This window comes from Mytilus californianus, unplaced genomic scaffold, assembly GCF_021869535.1.
Source record: "Mytilus californianus isolate M0D057914Y unplaced genomic scaffold, xbMytCali1.0.p SCAF_9, whole genome shotgun sequence".
NCBI lineage: Eukaryota > Metazoa > Mollusca > Bivalvia > Mytilida > Mytilidae > Mytilus > Mytilus californianus.
This window is the reverse complement of record NW_026262745.1, coordinates 36,688,952-36,708,437: the sequence shown is the minus strand read 5'-3', so window position 1 is coordinate 36,708,437 and position 19,486 is coordinate 36,688,952. Positions and strand designations below refer to the sequence as shown.

Genomic DNA, 19,486 nt, shown 5'->3' with positions numbered 1-19,486 from the left:
CAAAAATCTTAGTTTGTGGAACATTTAAAAGTCAGTTGTCTATGTGGTCCTAACAGCTTGAAATAACTTTTGAAAAACAATAATGTGTTATTTGATAGAAAAAAATAATTTTGGCTCACATTTGTCGAAAATTGCAAATTCTGTCATTTACTTCCCACAAAAAAAAATGATATGCAACATAATGTAATCAGTGTAATGAATACTATGGTACATGAATATCACTTGAGTTAGCTCCCCTTGAACATAACATCAATAACAAAACCTCAAGAATATCCTTGGTTTTGACAAATGCCGTAATACTGTGTTCTATCTACTGTCACTAATAGTATATCATTCTTATTAAAAGTATTTAGTTATCTCCCTTTGCTGTCTAAAATACATTTGCTTTAGACTGGCTACATGTCCATTTCAACTTTCTACATATATTTTTTTTTCAAATAATGTTTTCCTTCTTATAAACTTGTGTGTTAATTGTCAGTTAACAAATCACGGTTTATCTAAAGAGATGGAATATTTGTGGATAAAGTGAATGTAGCAGAAAAAGACTTACAGCAAGTACATATAATCCTTTATATATGTTTTATTCAATGGCAAATCCAGTATTTTTAAGAAGGGAGAGGGCTTGCTGAAAAAATAAGAATAAGAATATTTTATTTCAATGAAAGGGTCCTATAAAGAGCTTTTATCACATTACATACAAATACATAAGATTAAAAAAAAGTTGGCCCTGCAGTAAAAAAATCAGGAAAAATGTACCTTATAAAACAAATTTCAGCCATAAGAGTGAGGCTTTGACCCCTTGGATCTGCCCCTGATACTTAAAAGAATTCTTTGAAATATTGTTTATAGTTTAAGAGTAATCTTTATGCAACTGGAGAATGAATATAGGGAAAAGCATGTTATTCACAATACAAGAATAGCTTTGAAACTTTGCAAAACAATTTAGCTACTAATTAAGTGCATAATATACTCAGTTGAAGTAGTAAGACATGGAAGTACTTGATATATAATTTCACAAACATAATGATAATAGGAATACTTATATTATAATTAGGACTTTTGGTTAGGAGACAATGGGTTAGGTTTTTTATTAAGTATTCATAATTGAAAATTAGCTCTTTTCTATAATTTTCAATTCTTTTAAATCAACTGGAGGATGATAATTAAGATATTTATATTAACTGAATTAGTTTTGCAGTTCTTGATATAATTATAAATTTGAAATGCATAAGTTGCCTTTCTTTGGACCCCTAACATACATAGACAATATCATGTCATTGTCAAGGCTGTGCCAGATAGAACTATGAACCAACAGTTTTATCATAGCTGTCATTGTACATGTTGTAGGATACTTGTATTACTGGAATTAGTTTGGATTATATTCAATTTTCTAAGTTCAAATAACTTGTAAAAGGTATGTGTTTAGTAAGAATAATAGAGTTTGTTTACACAAATGCTATGAAATAATACTAAAAAGCTTTCAAAGAAACAGCATCTCTCACCAAAGAACAGAAGAGAAATAAGAAATATTGATATTTACAGTCACCTAACAACCTACAATTATAGCAATAAGACACACACTATAGTGTTCTTCTTGCGATATTTATTTGCCAATTGTAAATCTTGAATAAGTTTTGCACAATTCAAGAGAACTTGATAATGTGATAGTTTTGCCCACATATAACAAATTTTGTTTTAGTAATTTTTGGTTTTGTGTATTTTATATAAAAGCTGAAATTCATGTAGCCACTCAGAAATCATTCTGACATGAATCTTCAATTTTTATATTAAAATAAGACACTATAACAAGACATTAAAGTTGATATCATGTTACAATATGAAACATAATACCATGTTTACTTGAACTTTTTATGACATTTTCAGACAGAAATTAAAAAAATTTAATTACCTGTCACGAAATTTTCACTTGACAGATCTATAGCTAAAGTATGTATACACTAACAATGCATAATTCTAAGAATAAAACGAATTTTTCAAATGTCTTTTCTAGGAAAAGACTGCAATTGATTGGGGTTTTCACAAGTTAAGGGCATTTAATAATAATCATCAATGTTGAGGATTACTATGATGAGACGAATTATTCTGAAAGAACAAGGAATAATACATTTATGTATTAAAATATAGCCTTCCTTGTTCATGACCAGCATGCTTGGTTTTCGACATTGGTAATATTCTGCACAAGAGACATAAGTCTGATTCTGAGCCAACCAGTTTTTGCATGTACTCTCTTTATCTCTGCATGGTTGAATGAGAAACAACAAATCTTTTGTTTGCTTTGGCAAGGGTCATATGTACTCTACAATCTACAGGGTTAAAGATACATATACTATAGACCACTTATGTGGTACTCCAGATATAGACTAAATTTGTTTTTGTATTTGTAACTTTTCTAGACAAGCCCCAGAATTGACAATTTCATCTATAGATGACTCCTACAAAATGTTAAAAAGAAATTCTTTATAAATGGCTGTGGCTCATCAAAATTTTGAAACGGACACTTGGATTTACAATCAGAACCCACCAAGCATACCTTTCAGTTGGTGATTGTTTTTGCGGTGATCTTGAAGAAGAAGAAAAAAACGGATTTCAAAATGGCTGTTTATTAAATGTGTATGATACTCTTTTCAATAAAAGAATCTTTCAATAATTGGAGTCTTGAGTGACCTTTCTGGCTTTTCCCAATTAACCCTCTTTTCTAGTGGCAGATAAATCTCCCCCACCTTTTAATACTGAAACTCCACATTTCCATAACCTATCATGATTGATTTATATTATTTTTTTACCATCTTGAATATGAATGAAATAATTGGCAATGGACATTAAGTAAATAACGATCAATCATTTCACTTCCATTCATTCTGTAATTATATTCTATTCATTCTCCCATCTTTATCTCTTGATGTTTCCGATAATAGTAACATGTCGACATGCATTACATGATATAACAGTTTTTGTCATGATAGCTGATAAGATTCCTTAAATCAGTTCTTGTCTGATGAAAAAAATGATAGCATGGAATGTGTTAAAAATAAGCTAGAGTTATCTCCCTTAAATTGGTCGGACATAGGGAATTTTTCTGGCATTCTTGGTAATTTATATGTAGGTCAAGGTACGTGTACTTCTGATGAAAGCTAATTACCCATCCAACATCTGTGATTCTGTTGATAGAGTCCTACGGTAAACTCCTGAATCGCTACATTTATCTTTTGGCAACAGTTTGCATTTTATCATGTTTTTGTGAGCAGTACATCTTGATGGATGTGTTAACCTTGTATTGGTACTAAAAACTGGTCTTTAAAAATAATTTTAATCAGGATGCTTGTTGAAGTAGGTAAGTGTTTAGCTTCAAAATGTTTTTTTTTTTTTTGCTTAAAAATTTGATGTCTTGAAATTAACTTTGCTTTGATATTGTATGCTAACTTTTTGAAAATATTCTATTATTCTGATTTAAATTCAAAAAGTAATTCCATTGACAGCCTGTTTGTAAAGCATTTTGATACTGCAAAATACATATACTTGAAAACAAATAGCTAATGAACTGTGCTGTAATTAACATAGTTCTTGATTCATAAAAGAATTTTGTCTGATGGGACATTTGGATATATTTCAAATTTTTACAAGTCAAATTGTTTAGACTGAACTTTTTTAATGATTTACTAATAAAACTTGTTCAAAATTCAACCGCAAGTTTTTGGTGGAGGTCTTGGGACTTGGTTTTATTTTTTCATCTTTTTTTTTTGTTTTTGCCATGATGTTGTATTTTTTTCTTCAACTTAAGATTTTTGATTGTCCCTTTCAATGGTCTTTTCTGTCTCTCCTTTGTTAGCTGATGTGCCTGATTTAAAGACTAAAATATGAACTATTTCCATCACTAAGTAATGTCTTCCTAGCACTGTCATTTCAGAGTCATCAGACATGGCTGTTGTTAATTCTTTATAATATATTTAAGAATTGAATGCTTCTTTTTGTAAATTTATTGGGGTGTAAAAGCGTTGACGAAGTACATTTTGTATGAAGCGCAGAAGCGCTTCATTCTAAAAATGTGGGCACGGTCAAAGGTTTTACAACCCTATAAAATTACTAAAAGAAGCATTCAATACTTATAATTACTTTTTTTTGCTAGGATCATGAAAACATAATTTCTATCAAGTTTTTTTTCTTTTTTTTACATGTGCACTTTATTGTGGAAGCTTGTGTCATCATGAATATTACATTTCATTTTGAAATGACGGTTAATTTCAGAATGACTCGAGATTACTGTAAGCCAATCAAAATACATGTAACATATTATTATGAAACATACATGTAATGTAATTATTAGTATATAATTTAAGTCATGAAATTATGGATATTTTAACTGTATTATAGATTATCTGTCACCAAGGTCCCACAGAGCACTGTTAGATAAGGGGGAGCTAACTCGTATGTGCTGGAACCAAGGGACAGGGGGTCAGTCTATCGCTAGACTTAATGTTCTGATAGGCATAGCTAAAACGCAAGGAAGGTTTTCATAATTTAATTAGCAATAACAATTTAGATGAATGATGATAACAATCAATTAGTAAACAATGCCAAATAATAATAATCTAATTAAAGTACAAAGAATCAAATCTAAAAATCAAATCCAAAGTAAAACTATTTCTCCTTACAATGTAAAATGTAAAATAAATGCCAAAACTACTAAATCATAAAATGAACTTAATCTCAAAATCAAAATGTAAAAGTCTCTAAAATAAAAGATTCTCAAAAGTATTTTCCAAAGTTAAATTATGAGTCAGAAATAAATTTTGTCTCAACACTAAACCGTCAACTGGTAGACTGGTAGACAGTCTTATAGGTCCAGTATCATGACGTGAGTAGTGAGAGGTTACGCTTCCGAAACACTGACTGTTTTCTAAAAATTATCAAAAATAAAAGGTGAGTCAAAAATAACATTTTTGTCTAAACACTACAAAGTCAACTGGTAGACTGATCAACAGTCTTACAGATCCAGTATAGTAGACTTTAGCAGTGCAAGTTTAGGTTCCGAAAAGATGACTGCCTTTCCTAAATTTCACAACGATATTTATACTAAATCCAAAAATAGATAATTATATCTCGACATGTTAATATTACTCTCATTAGCAAAAATAGACTTTAATTAACAAAGCCTAATCCTATAATGTTTTGATAAAATCTTAAACTTTCAAAATAACATATGCTAATTACAATTAATATTTCAAATCAAAGTGCTTTGAGCAAACTGTGACATTTCGAGTATTAATGCCACAGCATAGGTAAAATTATTAAACAAATTAATTAAAAAATTTTACAAAATACAAACTTGAAATTTTCTTTCTTAAAATAAAACATATTTTTTTATCCAAAATAACACTAACACAAATATAAGCCAAATAACACACCATGACATATTCCCCCCTACTCTTATATGTTTGTCCCCAAACATGATATAAACATTCACATTAGTTACACCTTTAAAAATCTGAATACACTCTGTACAAACTATAACCTGGTGCCAAAAAATAAATATACCAACAATTTATTTCAACGTGCTAGCTTCAGCAACCTGTATTCCTTGTAAGGAAATTTAACAGATGAATTATAAAATAATATCCCTGTAATCCAAAATTCAAATTGATGTAGTAAAAAGAACCAACAGGCGTGCACTCCTACTAATTCCTAGAACTACAAAAAAAAGATAGAAACTGATTGTTTTCTATGTACTACTGTCTTGGAAGGTTGCTATGGTAACATGATAAGCACCATCATGATATTCACTAATGTCTAAATGATCTGAGTTGGTAATGTCAAAGTTCTGTTCTTGTAGTCTTTTCGTATTGTTGTTTCACAAAAGTCTAATCCTATAAATAAGCTCTAGCAAGTAACGTTTCAAAAATTCTGAATTTCTGGTTAACTTTGTATTGTCCAAAAGAAAGTTGTAGCACTATTTCACCGATTATTGCATGCACTTCTCCACAGACACCTATTGCACTGTTGATCGTTGACTTCTGTATCACTGTAATGGTGTTTAGACGGTACAACTGATGTTGGCTGATACAGCTAAAAGAAGCTCCACTGTCAACTAAACATCTCACTTGAAGGTTCTCTAGTCCAATTCCGACAAAGTTCCTCTCCATGGTTGTTGTGAACTGGAAACTTGCTGTTCCTGGTATAACACTGGATAGCCTGGCACATCTGTCTTTTTGGCAGCACCATCCTTTTGAAATTCTCTTTCTTCCCATGATATTTCTATTCCAATTACCAAACTGAAACTAAAAGGAATTTTGTCAGTATCTTGTTTATGTTAATTTCTCTACTATGACTCAAATTTGCCAATCAAAGAAAATTGCACAAATAATATTTCTCCTGAATTGAATGTTAACTTCTGTAAAGTTTTGCACAAACAAATATAATAAAATTACAGATTCACACCAAGAATCAACATACATCTATACTTTTCACTAAAAAATATTAAAGTGTAATATACTAAGCAAGATGTACTTATCTTTTAGTTGTGTGTTGTTGAATCTGCAACTTGTCTCTGCTGTTACTGGTTCTCTCTTCCTCTCATTGTCTCTCCTGCTGTTGTCTCAATTTTGAAAATTTAAGTTTTAGATAATTTTGAATGAATTTTGCCAACCTACATTCTAGCTATGCAGTTTCAGAATTTCATTAGTATCGTGCCCAGGGTCAAACTCCACCATATCTGTCACCAAGGTCCCACAGAGCACTGTTAGATAAGGGGGAGCTAACTCGTATGTGCTGGAACCAAGGGACAGGGGGTCAGTCTATCGCTAGACTTAATGTTCTGATAGGCATAGCTAAAACGCAAGGAAGGTTTTCATAATTTAATTAGCAATAACAATTTAGATGAATGATGATAACAATCAATTAGTAAACAATGCCAAATAATAATAATCTAATTAAAGTACAAAGAATCAAATCTAAAAATCAAATCCAAAGTAAAACTATTTCTCCTTACAATGTAAAATGTAAAATAAATGCCAAAACTACTAAATCATAAAATGAACTTAATCTCAAAATCAAAATGTAAAAGTCTCAAAAATAAAAGATTCTCAAAAGTATTTTCCAAAGTTAAATTATGAGTCAGAAATAAATTTTGTCTCAACACTAAACCGTCAACTGGTAGACTGGTAGACAGTCTTATAGGTCCAGTATCATGACGTGAGTAGTGAGAGGTTACGCTTCCGAAACACTGACTGTTTTCTAAAAATTATCAAAAATAAAAGGTGAGTCAAAAATAACATTTTTGTCTAAACACTACAAAGTCAACTGGTAGACTGATCAACAGTCTTACAGATCCAGTATAGTAGACTTTAGCAGTGCAAGTTTAGGTTCCGAAAAGATGACTGCCTTTCCTAAATTTCACAACGATATTTATACTAAATCCAAAAATAGATAATTATATCTCGACATGTTAATATTACTCTCATTAGCAAAAATAGACTTTAATTAACAAAGCCTAATCCTATAATGTTTTGATAAAATCTTAAACTTTCAAAATAACATATGCTAATTACAATTAATATTTCAAATCAAAGTGCTTTGAGCAAACTGTGACATTTCGAGTATTAATGCCACAGCATAGGTAAAATTATTAAACAAATTAATTAAAAAATTTTACAAAATACAAACTTAAAATTTTCTTTCTTAAAATAAAACATATTTTTTTATCCAAAATAACACTAACACAAATATAAGCCAAATAACACACCATGACATATCCCTGGTTTAAAGTGACTGTTCCAGGTTAAAAGTTTGTGGACTGCTGGACAAGCAGCAATCTGTTGATTGTCTTCTGTTGTTTGATTGGCTGATAATGCAACATCAACAAATGCTGTTTCTTTTCTCATAGAAAAATGGTATAACAAAACAGTTGTAGTCTTGATTTCTTGGTCAACACCTATTATATTTGACCCTCAAATGTACACTGTGACCCTGTGGCTCTTTCACAAAAACTTACAACTTAACCAATTGTAAGTTATACTGTTATGTTCATACAATTATTTTTTCTCTTAATATAAAAATAAGGAGATGAGGTATGATTGCCAATAATACAACTATCCACCAAAGTTCAAATAAAGTGGATGTAAGCAATTATAGGCAACCCTACGGCCTTCAACAATGAGAAAAACCCATACCGTATAGCCGGCTATAAAAGGCCCCGACATGAAAAATATGAAACAATTCAATTGAGAAAACCAACGGCCTAATTTATAACAAAACAATTAATGAAAAACAAATATGACAGACATTAACCAACGACAACCACTGAACTACAGGCTCCTGACTTGGGACAGGCACATAAAGAATGTGGCGGGGTTAAACATGCTTGTAAGCGCTCAACCCTCCCCTAACCTGGGACAGTGGTGTAACAGCACAACATAAGAACAAACTATAAAAATCAGTTGAAAAAGACTTAACTCATCAGATCGATACAATGCAGAAAAACATCAATCATAAACACAGACCGGACTTGAATTAGCCTCAGCTCTGTGTAGCAGTTTTTTGGTCTTTGGGTTGAGCAAAAAAAAACGTTGACCTTTTGAACCAAGTCAATTACTAGATAATGGTTAGTAAAATAAAAGAAGTTTTGATTTTAGGAAAATACCAATTGACAATCAAATTATAAATCAAAGAGGTATATAAGAAACCTTGCATGACCAAATGAAAAAGGACAAAACAATTCACAAAACAGAAAACCAAATTTTTAAAAATGGTTCTGAAGAAATGACCAGTTATTTGTTTTGAAAGATTTAAATCTATATGTAAATTTACTGCAAAACATACTTCTTACTTTGAACTACAGCAAAATAAGGCAAAACATTGACATTCTGTATGTGGTCATTTTGGAAGTCTTTTATTACCCTTCTGACTTCTGCATGATACATAGTATGATACTCATAATTTAGAATCTATTGGCCTGTCTTAATTGTCCAGGTTATGAATTAGATATAGCATAGATTTAGAATATAGGACAAAGTATATAGAACAATTGATATACATTCAAAGAAAACTTTATATTGGAAAAAGTACCTATTTCGTGGTTTCATGATTTTCTTCCTTTTTTTAGCTCACCGGGGCCCTTTGGCCCCATGTGAGCTTATGCCATCACTTGGCGTCCTCCGTCGTCTGTCGTCATAAACTATTTCAAAAATCTTCTCCTCTGCAACTACTGGGCCAAAAACCTTCAAACTTTAACTAAATGTTCCTTAGGGTATCTAGTTTATAAATTGTATTCGAAGTTTTGATCCATCGACAAACATGGCCGCCATGGCTAAAAATAGAACATAGGGGTCAAATGCAGTTTTTGGCTTATATTTCAAAAACTAAAGCTTTTAGAGCAAATCTGACATGGGGTAAATTTGTTCAATTGGTCAAGATCTATCAGCTATGAAATTTTCAGACGAATCAAACAACCCATTGTTGGGTTGCTGCCACCCAATTGGTAGTTTTAACAAAATTTTGCAGTTTTTTGTTATTATTTTGAATATTACTATAGATATATATAAACTGTAAGCAGCAATAATGTTCAGCAAAGTAAGATCTACAAAAAAGTTTATATGACCATAATTTTCAATTGACCTCTTAAGGAGTTATTGCCCTTTAAAGACAATTTTACACAATTTGTTCATCAAGTTTGCTAACATTTAAAAATCTTCTCCTCTGAAACTACTGGGCCAATTACCTTCAAACTTTAACTAAATGTTCCTTAGGGTATCATGTTTATAAATTGTATCCGAAGTTTGTATCCATCGACAAACATGGCCGCCATGGCTAAAAATAGAACATAAGGGTCAAATGTAGTTTTTGGCTTATATCTCAAAAACTAAATCTTTTAGAGCAAATGTGACATGGGGTAAAATTGTTTAATTGGTCAAGATCTATCGGCCCTGAAATTATCAGACAAATCGAACAAACCATTGTTGGGTTGCTGCCGCCGAATTGGTAGTTTTAACAAAATTTTGCAGTTTTTTGTTATTATTTTAAATGTTACTATAGATATATATAAACTGTAAGCAGCAATAATGTTCAGCAAAGTAAGATCTACAAAAAAGTTAATATGACCAAAATTGTCAATTGACCCCTTAAGGAGTTATTGCCCTTTAAAGACAATTTTACACAATTTGTTCATCAAGTCTGCTAACATTTAAAAAATCTTCTCCTCTGAAATACAGGTGAGCGATTCAGGCTCTTGAGAGCCTCTTGTATAGATCATATTAGTTATTAGGAAGTCTGGCAGTATAAATGAGCCTTGGAGAGCTAAAAATAAATGTATACAAAGATACATATAGTTTAGTTTATAAATTGACATTTTTCCAGAATTTGTTCCACCTATATACATTCTTAATATTTTAATATCCCATTAAGCAACCAGTCATTTTGTGTTTAGATAACAAATCAAGACTTCCTTCAAAATAAACAGGGTAGAATGAATGCTGGACTTTATCCAAATCCTTGTCTTGATGAGATAGTATATATGTTGACCTAATAAACCAAATGTCAACTGACCAGTGAGCTAAGATAAATAAATAAATCTACAATCTTCAAATGTGTAACAACTGTGAATTTACGATTTTGTGATCCTGATCATAAGATTATGTTAGTAAATCATCTCCCTGCTGAGATAGACATATAGATGACTACTCATAGATTAACTGTAGGTTTTCTTGAAAACATTCATTTTATATTTAATTTTAAATGATGTGTGCTTTGCTGGATATCAGCAATTGAAAACACACTTATTTTTGCTGTCTGCTTTTCAAATGTCTTAAAAGTTTGATATCTCTTTTTACCCAGAGAGCCTGTGGGTCAGTCTAGTAATTAGAACATAACATTTTTTTGGTTTTTACCTAAATTAAGACTTCTATAAAGTTTAAGGATATCTGAATTCCAGAGCAATCTTCATTGAAAAATTCCACATATCAAGAACTGAAGATGAATAATCTGTATTAGTGTTGGCAATTGTCAATTTCTTGAGAACATATGGTGAAATATTCATGTCTATTATGGTTATTTAGTGCTATTTAGTGTTATTTAGTGCTATTTAGTGTTATTTAGTGCTATTTAGTTGCTGTCATATTTATAGTTATTTCAAATCCAAGTTGACAGCCACTGTAATTAATAAGATGTTTTATAAAGCCTCTGGTTGCAATGCCTTATTGTAGTTTCAATTTTGTATTATTCTAATTTTTTATGCCCCTTGCCGTAAGTGACAGGGGCATTAAGTGTTACCCTTGACCGTCCTTCTTTGCATCCTTCTGTCCCATTTTCGTTTCTGCACTCAACTTAAGTTTGTCTCATGCAAATTTTATAAAACTCATACACAATGCTCTTTTATCTTATTTAATGCTTTCTATGATTGTGTATGTTGACTAAGGTTTCAATAGTGTTTTAGAGTTATCTCCCTTCCACCATATTTTCCATTATTATAAATTCTCTTAGGAAAATAACCAATCCTAATGCAATTGTACAGAGTCAGAACTGTATTATAATGTTACAATCCTACAATTCCCATACCAAATCATCACCAATTAGTACGCCGTCTTCAACATATTGAACTTTTGGAAAATCAATTCTTGGACAGTTATAACCATACTATAGAGAAATAGCCAATGTCCATTAAGTCTTATAGTGTTGCTAAGCAGATGCTTTTCATCATTCACTATGACACTTTGTGTTATAGGCAAATAATGATTATTTCAATCTGACTTACTTGATTTGGGTCTTCCAAACAGAAAAAGAAATGTTCTTTAGTAAGAGTTCCATATGACAGGACAAGAAGAGAACAGAGAGGTGCCACAGGAGAAATTAAGTTTCTTTGGACAGCAAATAAAGCATAATTCTGTAAAAGTCATATCCTTCAATTTTTTCAACAGTTGTATGTACATACATCAATACTTTTATCTAGATGCAGATAAATGAAAGTAAGCTTTATAATTTTTGTAAATCCAAAGAAATATTCATAATTGCCATTCAGTTTTTATACGACCGCAAAACAATTTTTGTGGTCGTATATTGGTATGACGTTGGTGTCGTCGTCGTCGTCGTCGTCGTCCGAAGACACATTGGTTTTCGCACTCTAACTTTAGTTTAAGTGAATGGATCTTTATGAAATTTTACCACAAGGTTCAATACCACAAAAGGAAGGTTGGGATTGATTTTGGGGGTTATGGTAATAACAGTAAAGGAATTAGGGGCCAAAAAGGGGCCAAAAATAAGCATTTTTGTAACTTCCAGATATAACTTGTGTGTTAGTGTATGGATCTCTCTGACATTGTACCACAAGGTTCCATATCACTAAAGGAATGCTGGGATTGATTTTGGGGGTAATTGCCTCCAAATTTTAGGAATAAGGGGCCAAAAAAGGGGCAAAAAACAAGCATTTTTCTAGTTTCATGACAATAACTTGTGTGGAAGTGTATGGATCTTTCTGAAATTGTACTACAAGGTTCCATATCACAAAGGGAAAGCTGGGTTTGAGTTTGGGGGTAATTGCCCTAAACGTTTAGGAATTTGGGGCCAAAAAGGGGCCAAAAAACACATTTTTTTCTAGTTTCCAGACAATAACTTGTGTTCAAGTGTATGGATCTCTCTGAAATTGTACTGCAAGGTACCATACCACAAAGGGAAGGCTGGGATTGAGTTTGGGGGTGATGAATCATAATGGGGGTTCAAAAAATTTTGGGGGGGGATTTATTTTTTTTTCCTTTTTATACGACCGCAAAAATTAAAAATTTTTTGGTCGTATATTGGTATGACGTTGGCGTCGTCGTCGTCGTCGTCGTCGTCGTCGTCCAGCGTCGTCTGGCGTCGTCCGAAGACACATTGGTTTTCGCACTCTAACTTTAGTTTAAGTGAATGGATCTCCATGAAATTTCACCATAAGGTTCAATACCACGAAAGGAAGGTTGGGATTGATTTTGGGGGTTATGGTACCAACAGTTAAGGAATTAGGGGCCAAAAAGGGGCCAAAAATAAGCATTTTTGTAACTTTCAGACAATAACTTGTGTGTAAGTGTATGGATCTCTCTGACATTGTACCACAAGGTTCCATATCACAAAGGGAAGGCTGTAATTGATTGTGGGGGTAATTGCCTCAAAATTTTAGGAATAAGGGGCCAAAAAAGGGGCAAAAAAAAAGCATTTTTCTAGTTTCATGACAATAACTTGTGTGTAAGTGTTTGGATATTTCTGAAATTGTACTACAAGGTTCCATATCACAAAGGGAAAGCTGGAATTGAGTTTGGGGGTAATTGCCCGAAACGTTTAGGAATTGGGGGCCAAAAAGGGGCCAAAAATAAGCATTTTTCTAGTTTCCAGACAATAACTTGTGTTCAAGTGTATGGATCTCTCTGAAATTGTACTGCAAGGTACCATACCACAAAGGGAAGGCTGGGATTGAGTTTGGGGGTGATGAATCATAAGGGGGTTCAAAAAATTTGGGGGGGGGGGATTTTTTTTTTTTTTTTTTTTCTTTTTTTCCTTTTTTTTTTCTTTTAAAATTTTCCATTTTAAGTTGGTTATTTCTGATTTATATTTAAAAGCAAATAATAATGATATGGTAGGAGATACACACCAAACAGGATGTGTAAATTATTATATAATAAGTATTGTGCAATAGCAAGAAATTTTCAATTGCACAGTATTGCACAATAGCAAGAAATCTTCAATTGCGCAGTATTGCGCAATAGCAAGAAATCTTCAATTGCACAGTATTGCGCAATAGCAAGAAATATCCAATAGCACAATATTGCGCAATAGCAAGAAATTGTCAATTGTACAGTATTGCGCAATAGCAAGAAATATTCAATTGCACAGTATTGTGCAAAAGAAGATACTTCGTATAAATTGCTTATTTCTTGATCAATTTCAATGGGGTTTTATTCTTGAATTCTTGGGGTTCTTTAATATGCTGAATCTAACCGTGTATTAAGTTTTTGGATTTTGGGCCCCGTTTTTAAATTGGTCCACATTGAGGTCCAAAGGGTCCAAAATTTAACTTTGTTTGATTTCATCAAAAATTGAATTATTGGGGTTCTTTGATATGCCGAATCTAACCGTGTATTTAGATTTTTAATTTTGGGTCCCGTTTTTTAAATTGGTCTACATTAAGGTCCAAAGGGTCCAAAATTAAACTTAGTTTGATTTTAACAAAAAATGAATTCTTGGGGTTCTTTGATATGCTGAATCTAAACATGTGTTTAGATTTTTGATTATGGGCCCAGTTTTCAAGTTGGTCCAAGTTGGGGTCCAAAATTAAACTTTGTTTGATTTCAACAAAAATTGAATATATGGGGTTCTTTGATATGCTAAATCTAAACATGTATTTAGATTTTAGATTTTTGGCCCAGTTTTCAAGTTGGTCCAAATTGGGGTCCAAAATTAAACTTTGTTTGATTTCAACAAAAATTGAATATATGGGGTTCTTTGATATGCTGAATCTTACCATGTATTTAGATTTTTTATTTGTGGGCCCGCTATCAAATTGGTTCATATTGAGGTCAAAAGGGTCCAAAATTAAACTTTGTTTGATTTCATCAAAAATTGAATTATTGGGGTTCTTTGATATGCCAAATCTAACCGTGTATTTAGATTTTTAATTTTGGGTCCTGTTTTTTAAATTGGTCTACATTAAGGTCCAAAGGGTCCAAAATTAAACTTAGTTTGATTTTAACAAAAATTGATTTTTTGGGGTTCTTTGATATGCTGAATCTAAACATGTGTTTAGATTTTTGATTATGGGACCAGTTTTCAAGTTGGTCCAAGTTGGGGTCCAAAATTAAACTTTGTTTGATTTCAACAAAAATTGAATATATGGGGTTCTTTGATATGCTGAATCTAAACATGTATTTAGATTTTAGATTTTTGGCCCAGTTTTCAAGTTGGTCCAAATTGGGGTCCAAAATTAAACTTTATTTGATTTCAACAAAAATTGAATATATGGGGTTCTTTGATATGCTGAATCTTACCATGTATTTAGATTTTTTATTTGTGGGCCCGCTATCAAATTGGTTCATATTGAGGTCAAAAGGGTCCAAAATTAAACTTTGTTTGATTTCATCAAAAATTGAATAATTGGGGTTCTTTGATATGCCAAATCTAACCGTGTTTTTAGATTTTTAATTTTGGGTCCCGTTTTTTAAATTTGTCTACATTAAGGTCCAAAGGGTCCAAAATTAAACTTAGTTTGATTTTAACAAAAATTGAATTCTTCGGGTACTTTGATATGCTGAATCTAAACATGTGTTTAGATTTTTGATTATGGGACCAGTTTTCAAGTTTGTCCAAGTTGGGGTCCAAAATTAAACTTTGTTTGATTTCAACAAAAATTGAATATATGGGGTTCTTTGATATGCTGAATCTAACCATGTATTTTGATTTTGGACATTGGACCATAATAGGTAAATTAAAAAAATTGAAGTTCTTAGACCACATTCTTTCTGTGTCAGAAACCTATGCTGTGTCAAATATTTAATCACAATCCAAATTCAGAGCTGTATCAAGCTTGAATGTTGTGTCCATACTTGCCCCAACTGTTCAGGGTTCGACCTCTGCGGTCGTATCAAGCTGCGCCCAGCGAAGCATTTTATTTTTATTTTTTTCCTTTTTTGTTTCTTTTAAAATTTTCCATTTTAAGTTGGTTATTTCTGATTTATATTTAAAATCAAATAATAATGATATGGTAGGAGATACACACCAAACAGGATGTGTAAATTATTATATAATAAGTATTGTGCAATAGCAAGAAATTTTCAATTGCACAGTATTGCACAATAGCAAGAAATCTTCAATTGCACAGTATTGCACAATAGCAAGAAATCTTCAATTGCACAGTATTGCGCAATAGCAAGAAATATCCAATAGCACAATATTGCGCAATAGCAAGAAATTGTCAATTGTACAGTATTGCGCAATAGCAAGAAATATTTAATAGCACAGGATTGTGCAAAAGAAGATACTTCCTATAAATTGCTTATTTCTTGACCAATTTCAATGGGGTTTTATTCTTGATTTCATGGGGTTCTTTAATATGCTGAATCTAACCGTGTATTTAGTTTTTGGATTTTGGGCCCCGTTTTTAAATTGGTCCACATTGAGGTCCAAAGGGTCCAAAATTAAACTTTGTTTGATTTCATCAAAAATTGAATTATTGGGGTTCTTTGATATGCCGAATCTAACTGTGTATTTAGATTCTTAAATTTTGGTTACGTTTTCAAATTGGTCTACATTAAGGTCCAAAGGGTCCAAAATTAAACTTAGTTTGATTTTAACAAAAATTGAATTCTTAGGGTTCTTTGATATGCTGAATCTAAACATGTATTTAGATTTTTGATTATGGGCCCAGTTTTCAAGTTGGTCCAAATCGGGGTCCAAAATTAAACTTTCTTTGATTTCAACAAAAATTGAATATATGGGGTTCTTTGATATGCTGAATCTAACCATGTATTTAGATTTTTGATTTTTGGGCCCCGTTATCAACTTTGTCCACATTGAGGTCAAAAGGGTCCAAAATTAAACTTTGTTTGATTTCATCAAAAATTGAATTATTGGGGTTCTTTGATATGCCGAATCTAACCGTGTATTTAGATTCTTAATTTTTGGTTCCGTTTTCAAATTGGTCTACATTAAGGTCCAAATGGTCCAAAATTAAACTTAGTTTGATTTTAACACAAATTGAATTCTTAGGGCTTTGATATGCTGAATCGAAACATGTATTTAGATTTTTGATTATGGGCCCAGTTTTCAAGTTGGTCCAAATCGGGGTCCAAAATTAAACTTTGTTTGATTTCAACAAAAATTGAATATATGGGGTTCTTTGATATGCTGAATCTAACCATGTATTAAGATTTTTGATTTTTGGGCCCCGTTATCAACTTTGTCCACATTGAGGTCAAAAGGGTCCAAAATTAAACTTTGTTTGATTTCATCAAAAATTGAATTCTTGGGGTTCTTTGATATGCTGAATCTAACCATGCATTTAGATTTTGGATATTGGACCATAATAGGTGAATGTCCAATTTAAAATTTTTAAGTTCTTAGACCACATTCAATCTGTGTTAGAAACCTATGCTGTGTCAAATATTTAATCACAATCCAAATCCAAAGCTGTATCAAGCTTGAATGTTGTGTCCATACTTCCCCCAACTGTTCAGGGTTCGACCTCTGCGGTTGTATCAAGCTGCGCCCTGCGGAGCATTTTATTACTTTTACTTTGCTTTGTTATCAGAAAGATAGACAAGACTCAAAAACACATCTTTGATTCCCATTTTTCAAATGGATTTTATTTTTTTGGGGTTTTATTCAGGGGGAGAGGAGGTGGAATGCAATTTTAGTTCTCTTCTGTTGATCACTTACTCAGTCCGTTGAGGCTTTACATCTAGATAAAGTCCGTTGAGGCTTTACATCTAGATAATCGATAATTTCATTATTTTAACCAGTTATTAATGAATACTTTAGAGCCCACTTTAAATGGTGACAATATGCATATAGAATTGCTGCAAATATGCTCTTAATTTTCAAGCAAGAAGTATTGTTGCATATATTCAGTGAAATTTGAAGCTTGTAATGTTTTAGCTTATTGAGAATGTAATTATGTTCCTGTTGGCTCTTAAAAAGTAAAACCAATTGAATAATAGATCATCAGTTAATTTTTATACTGATTAAACAACACTATGCAATTTTCTGTTATTCTCAGCATTTAAGTTAACCAAAATATAATTAAATCGGATTAAAACTAAAGAAGGCATTTTGAAATCTGTAGTTCTAAGTTCCACATACACATATTCCATTGATGTTAAGAGGACAGTAAACAATGAAAACAGAAGGGTTTGAATTTGAGAAAAAAAAGGCCTTTAACATTATTAAGCCAGCTTCCTGTTTCTGAAGAATACAATGGAAATTATTTGCATTTGTAAAGTGAATTTGAAAATATATCTATGTAAAAAAAAAGTTTTAAAAAGGGCAAATTTTTATTGAATGAAATTTGATTTCTAAAAATAAAATGCATATAGAAATCTTTTTAAAGTTATTTCTATAAATTATTGGTGTATTGAAGTATAATTGATCCGTTGATTGGATTGTTATTATCAACAATTAGTTATCAATACACATTATCTCTTTGTGTCTTCAGGGCAGTAGACAGTATTGATTATTGATCAGTTGTCTCCCTTTCAAGGTGTGATAATACTGTTTGTGTATTACATAGTGATCAATAAACCTGCAGGTGCAAAAGTATTTACCTATACCTCAAGGCAATTTATTGTTATGTCTGATCATGTGACTAAACAGTTATGACCCAATATTAAAGGTGAAAATCGTTCAAGTATGTGACCAGTTTCTTAATATGGGAAGTGAACCATGTGAACTTGTAAAAACAATGGTGGACCTATTTAACTTTTGAATTTATTTGAGTTATTGAAATCAAATAGAAAGTTTTTAACAAGATGGGAGATGATCTAAATATTCCTACACCTCACAGAAATCGTTTAATGAGACTGTCAAGATCTGTTAGCCATGATATGAACAACAGGTAAAATTGTTTGTTTACATATTTATATATTGTTTTATCTGTTTGTTGAGGACAAACTTTCAAAGGTATTTTGATATATATACCTTTGTTTGTGTATTAAAGTTACTCTGTCTTTGTTCAAATTAAATACGATTTGAATAACAATATTTATAAATGCAAGACAGTACTAGTATCTGCGTCCTTTATTGTGAATGTGAAGGACTTACAAATCTAGTGAAAAGTGTAAACAAATAGGTGAGTCAGTCATACTAATAGGTCAACTTTTTACTTCTCAATATTTAAAATTTGAATGATTATCAGACTAAATACAGTAATTTGGTAGTATGGACTTAAGGAAGTATATGTTGGATGCATTTATATTATACTGTATCAAAGCCAGGGAAAATGCAGACAAGGTAAAATTCTAAAGAAGACTAGAAATGTCTTAAAAATGCAATATTAGTCAGACTTAAAAGTAAATTTTGTATTGCATTCGCTGTTTGCTGTACTAGTAATTCTAATATCTGGGAAGATGCCATTGCTTCAAAGGTAGTAGCTTTCATGGGGGAATACCTGATAGCTCAAAATCAAAAATTTTACAAAAATCATGCAATGAAATGCAAATTTTCTTTGTTTTTCATAATCAAATGATTTTTTCCCGAAAATCTTAAACAGAATCTAATATAGCAGTGATGAAATAAAAAGGCAGAGAAGATTCAAAGAAGACAATTAAGGTGGTACCTAACACTACAGGGAGATAACTCTGTAAAAATCAGCTAAACGTTTTAATTAAGTTGTATTGTTAAGGAAATATTACGCTTCTCAATGATCAAAATTAGTGTTTGTCAAACTGCTATATAACCAACGAAATTTTTCTGATAAAGTGTGTGGTTCAAATTCTTTGAAATTTTTATATTTTTGTCAAAGGGTCAA

The 19,486-nt window shown here is 31.6% G+C and overlaps 1 protein-coding gene and 1 long non-coding RNA gene across 10 annotated transcripts in view; both read left to right on the top strand.

Moving 5' to 3' along the window:
• Positions 1–19,486, top strand: part of LOC127715639 (kelch-like protein 5) — a 90,996-nt gene that overhangs the window by 27,543 nt on the left and 43,967 nt on the right. The window contains exon 1 of one of the 9 annotated variants that reach the window (XM_052221757.1): positions 1,334–1,414. The exons of 6 other annotated variants lie outside the window; for them this stretch is intronic. Coding sequence is in view for 1 of the 3 variants with exons in the window: in XM_052221751.1 (XP_052077711.1) it covers positions 18,489–18,574 (86 nt within the window). In the remaining 2 variants the exon portion in view is untranslated. Of the gene's footprint in view, positions 1–1,333; positions 1,415–3,195; positions 3,353–18,255; positions 18,575–19,486 lie in introns of those variants that run through there. 2 more of the 9 variants (XM_052221756.1, XM_052221751.1) reach the window with 2 other exon arrangements.
• Positions 14,045–15,644, top strand: LOC127715688 (uncharacterized). Its single transcript, XR_007988540.1, has 2 exons — positions 14,045–14,158; positions 14,682–15,644. It is a non-coding gene; the product is annotated as an uncharacterized LOC127715688 (long non-coding RNA).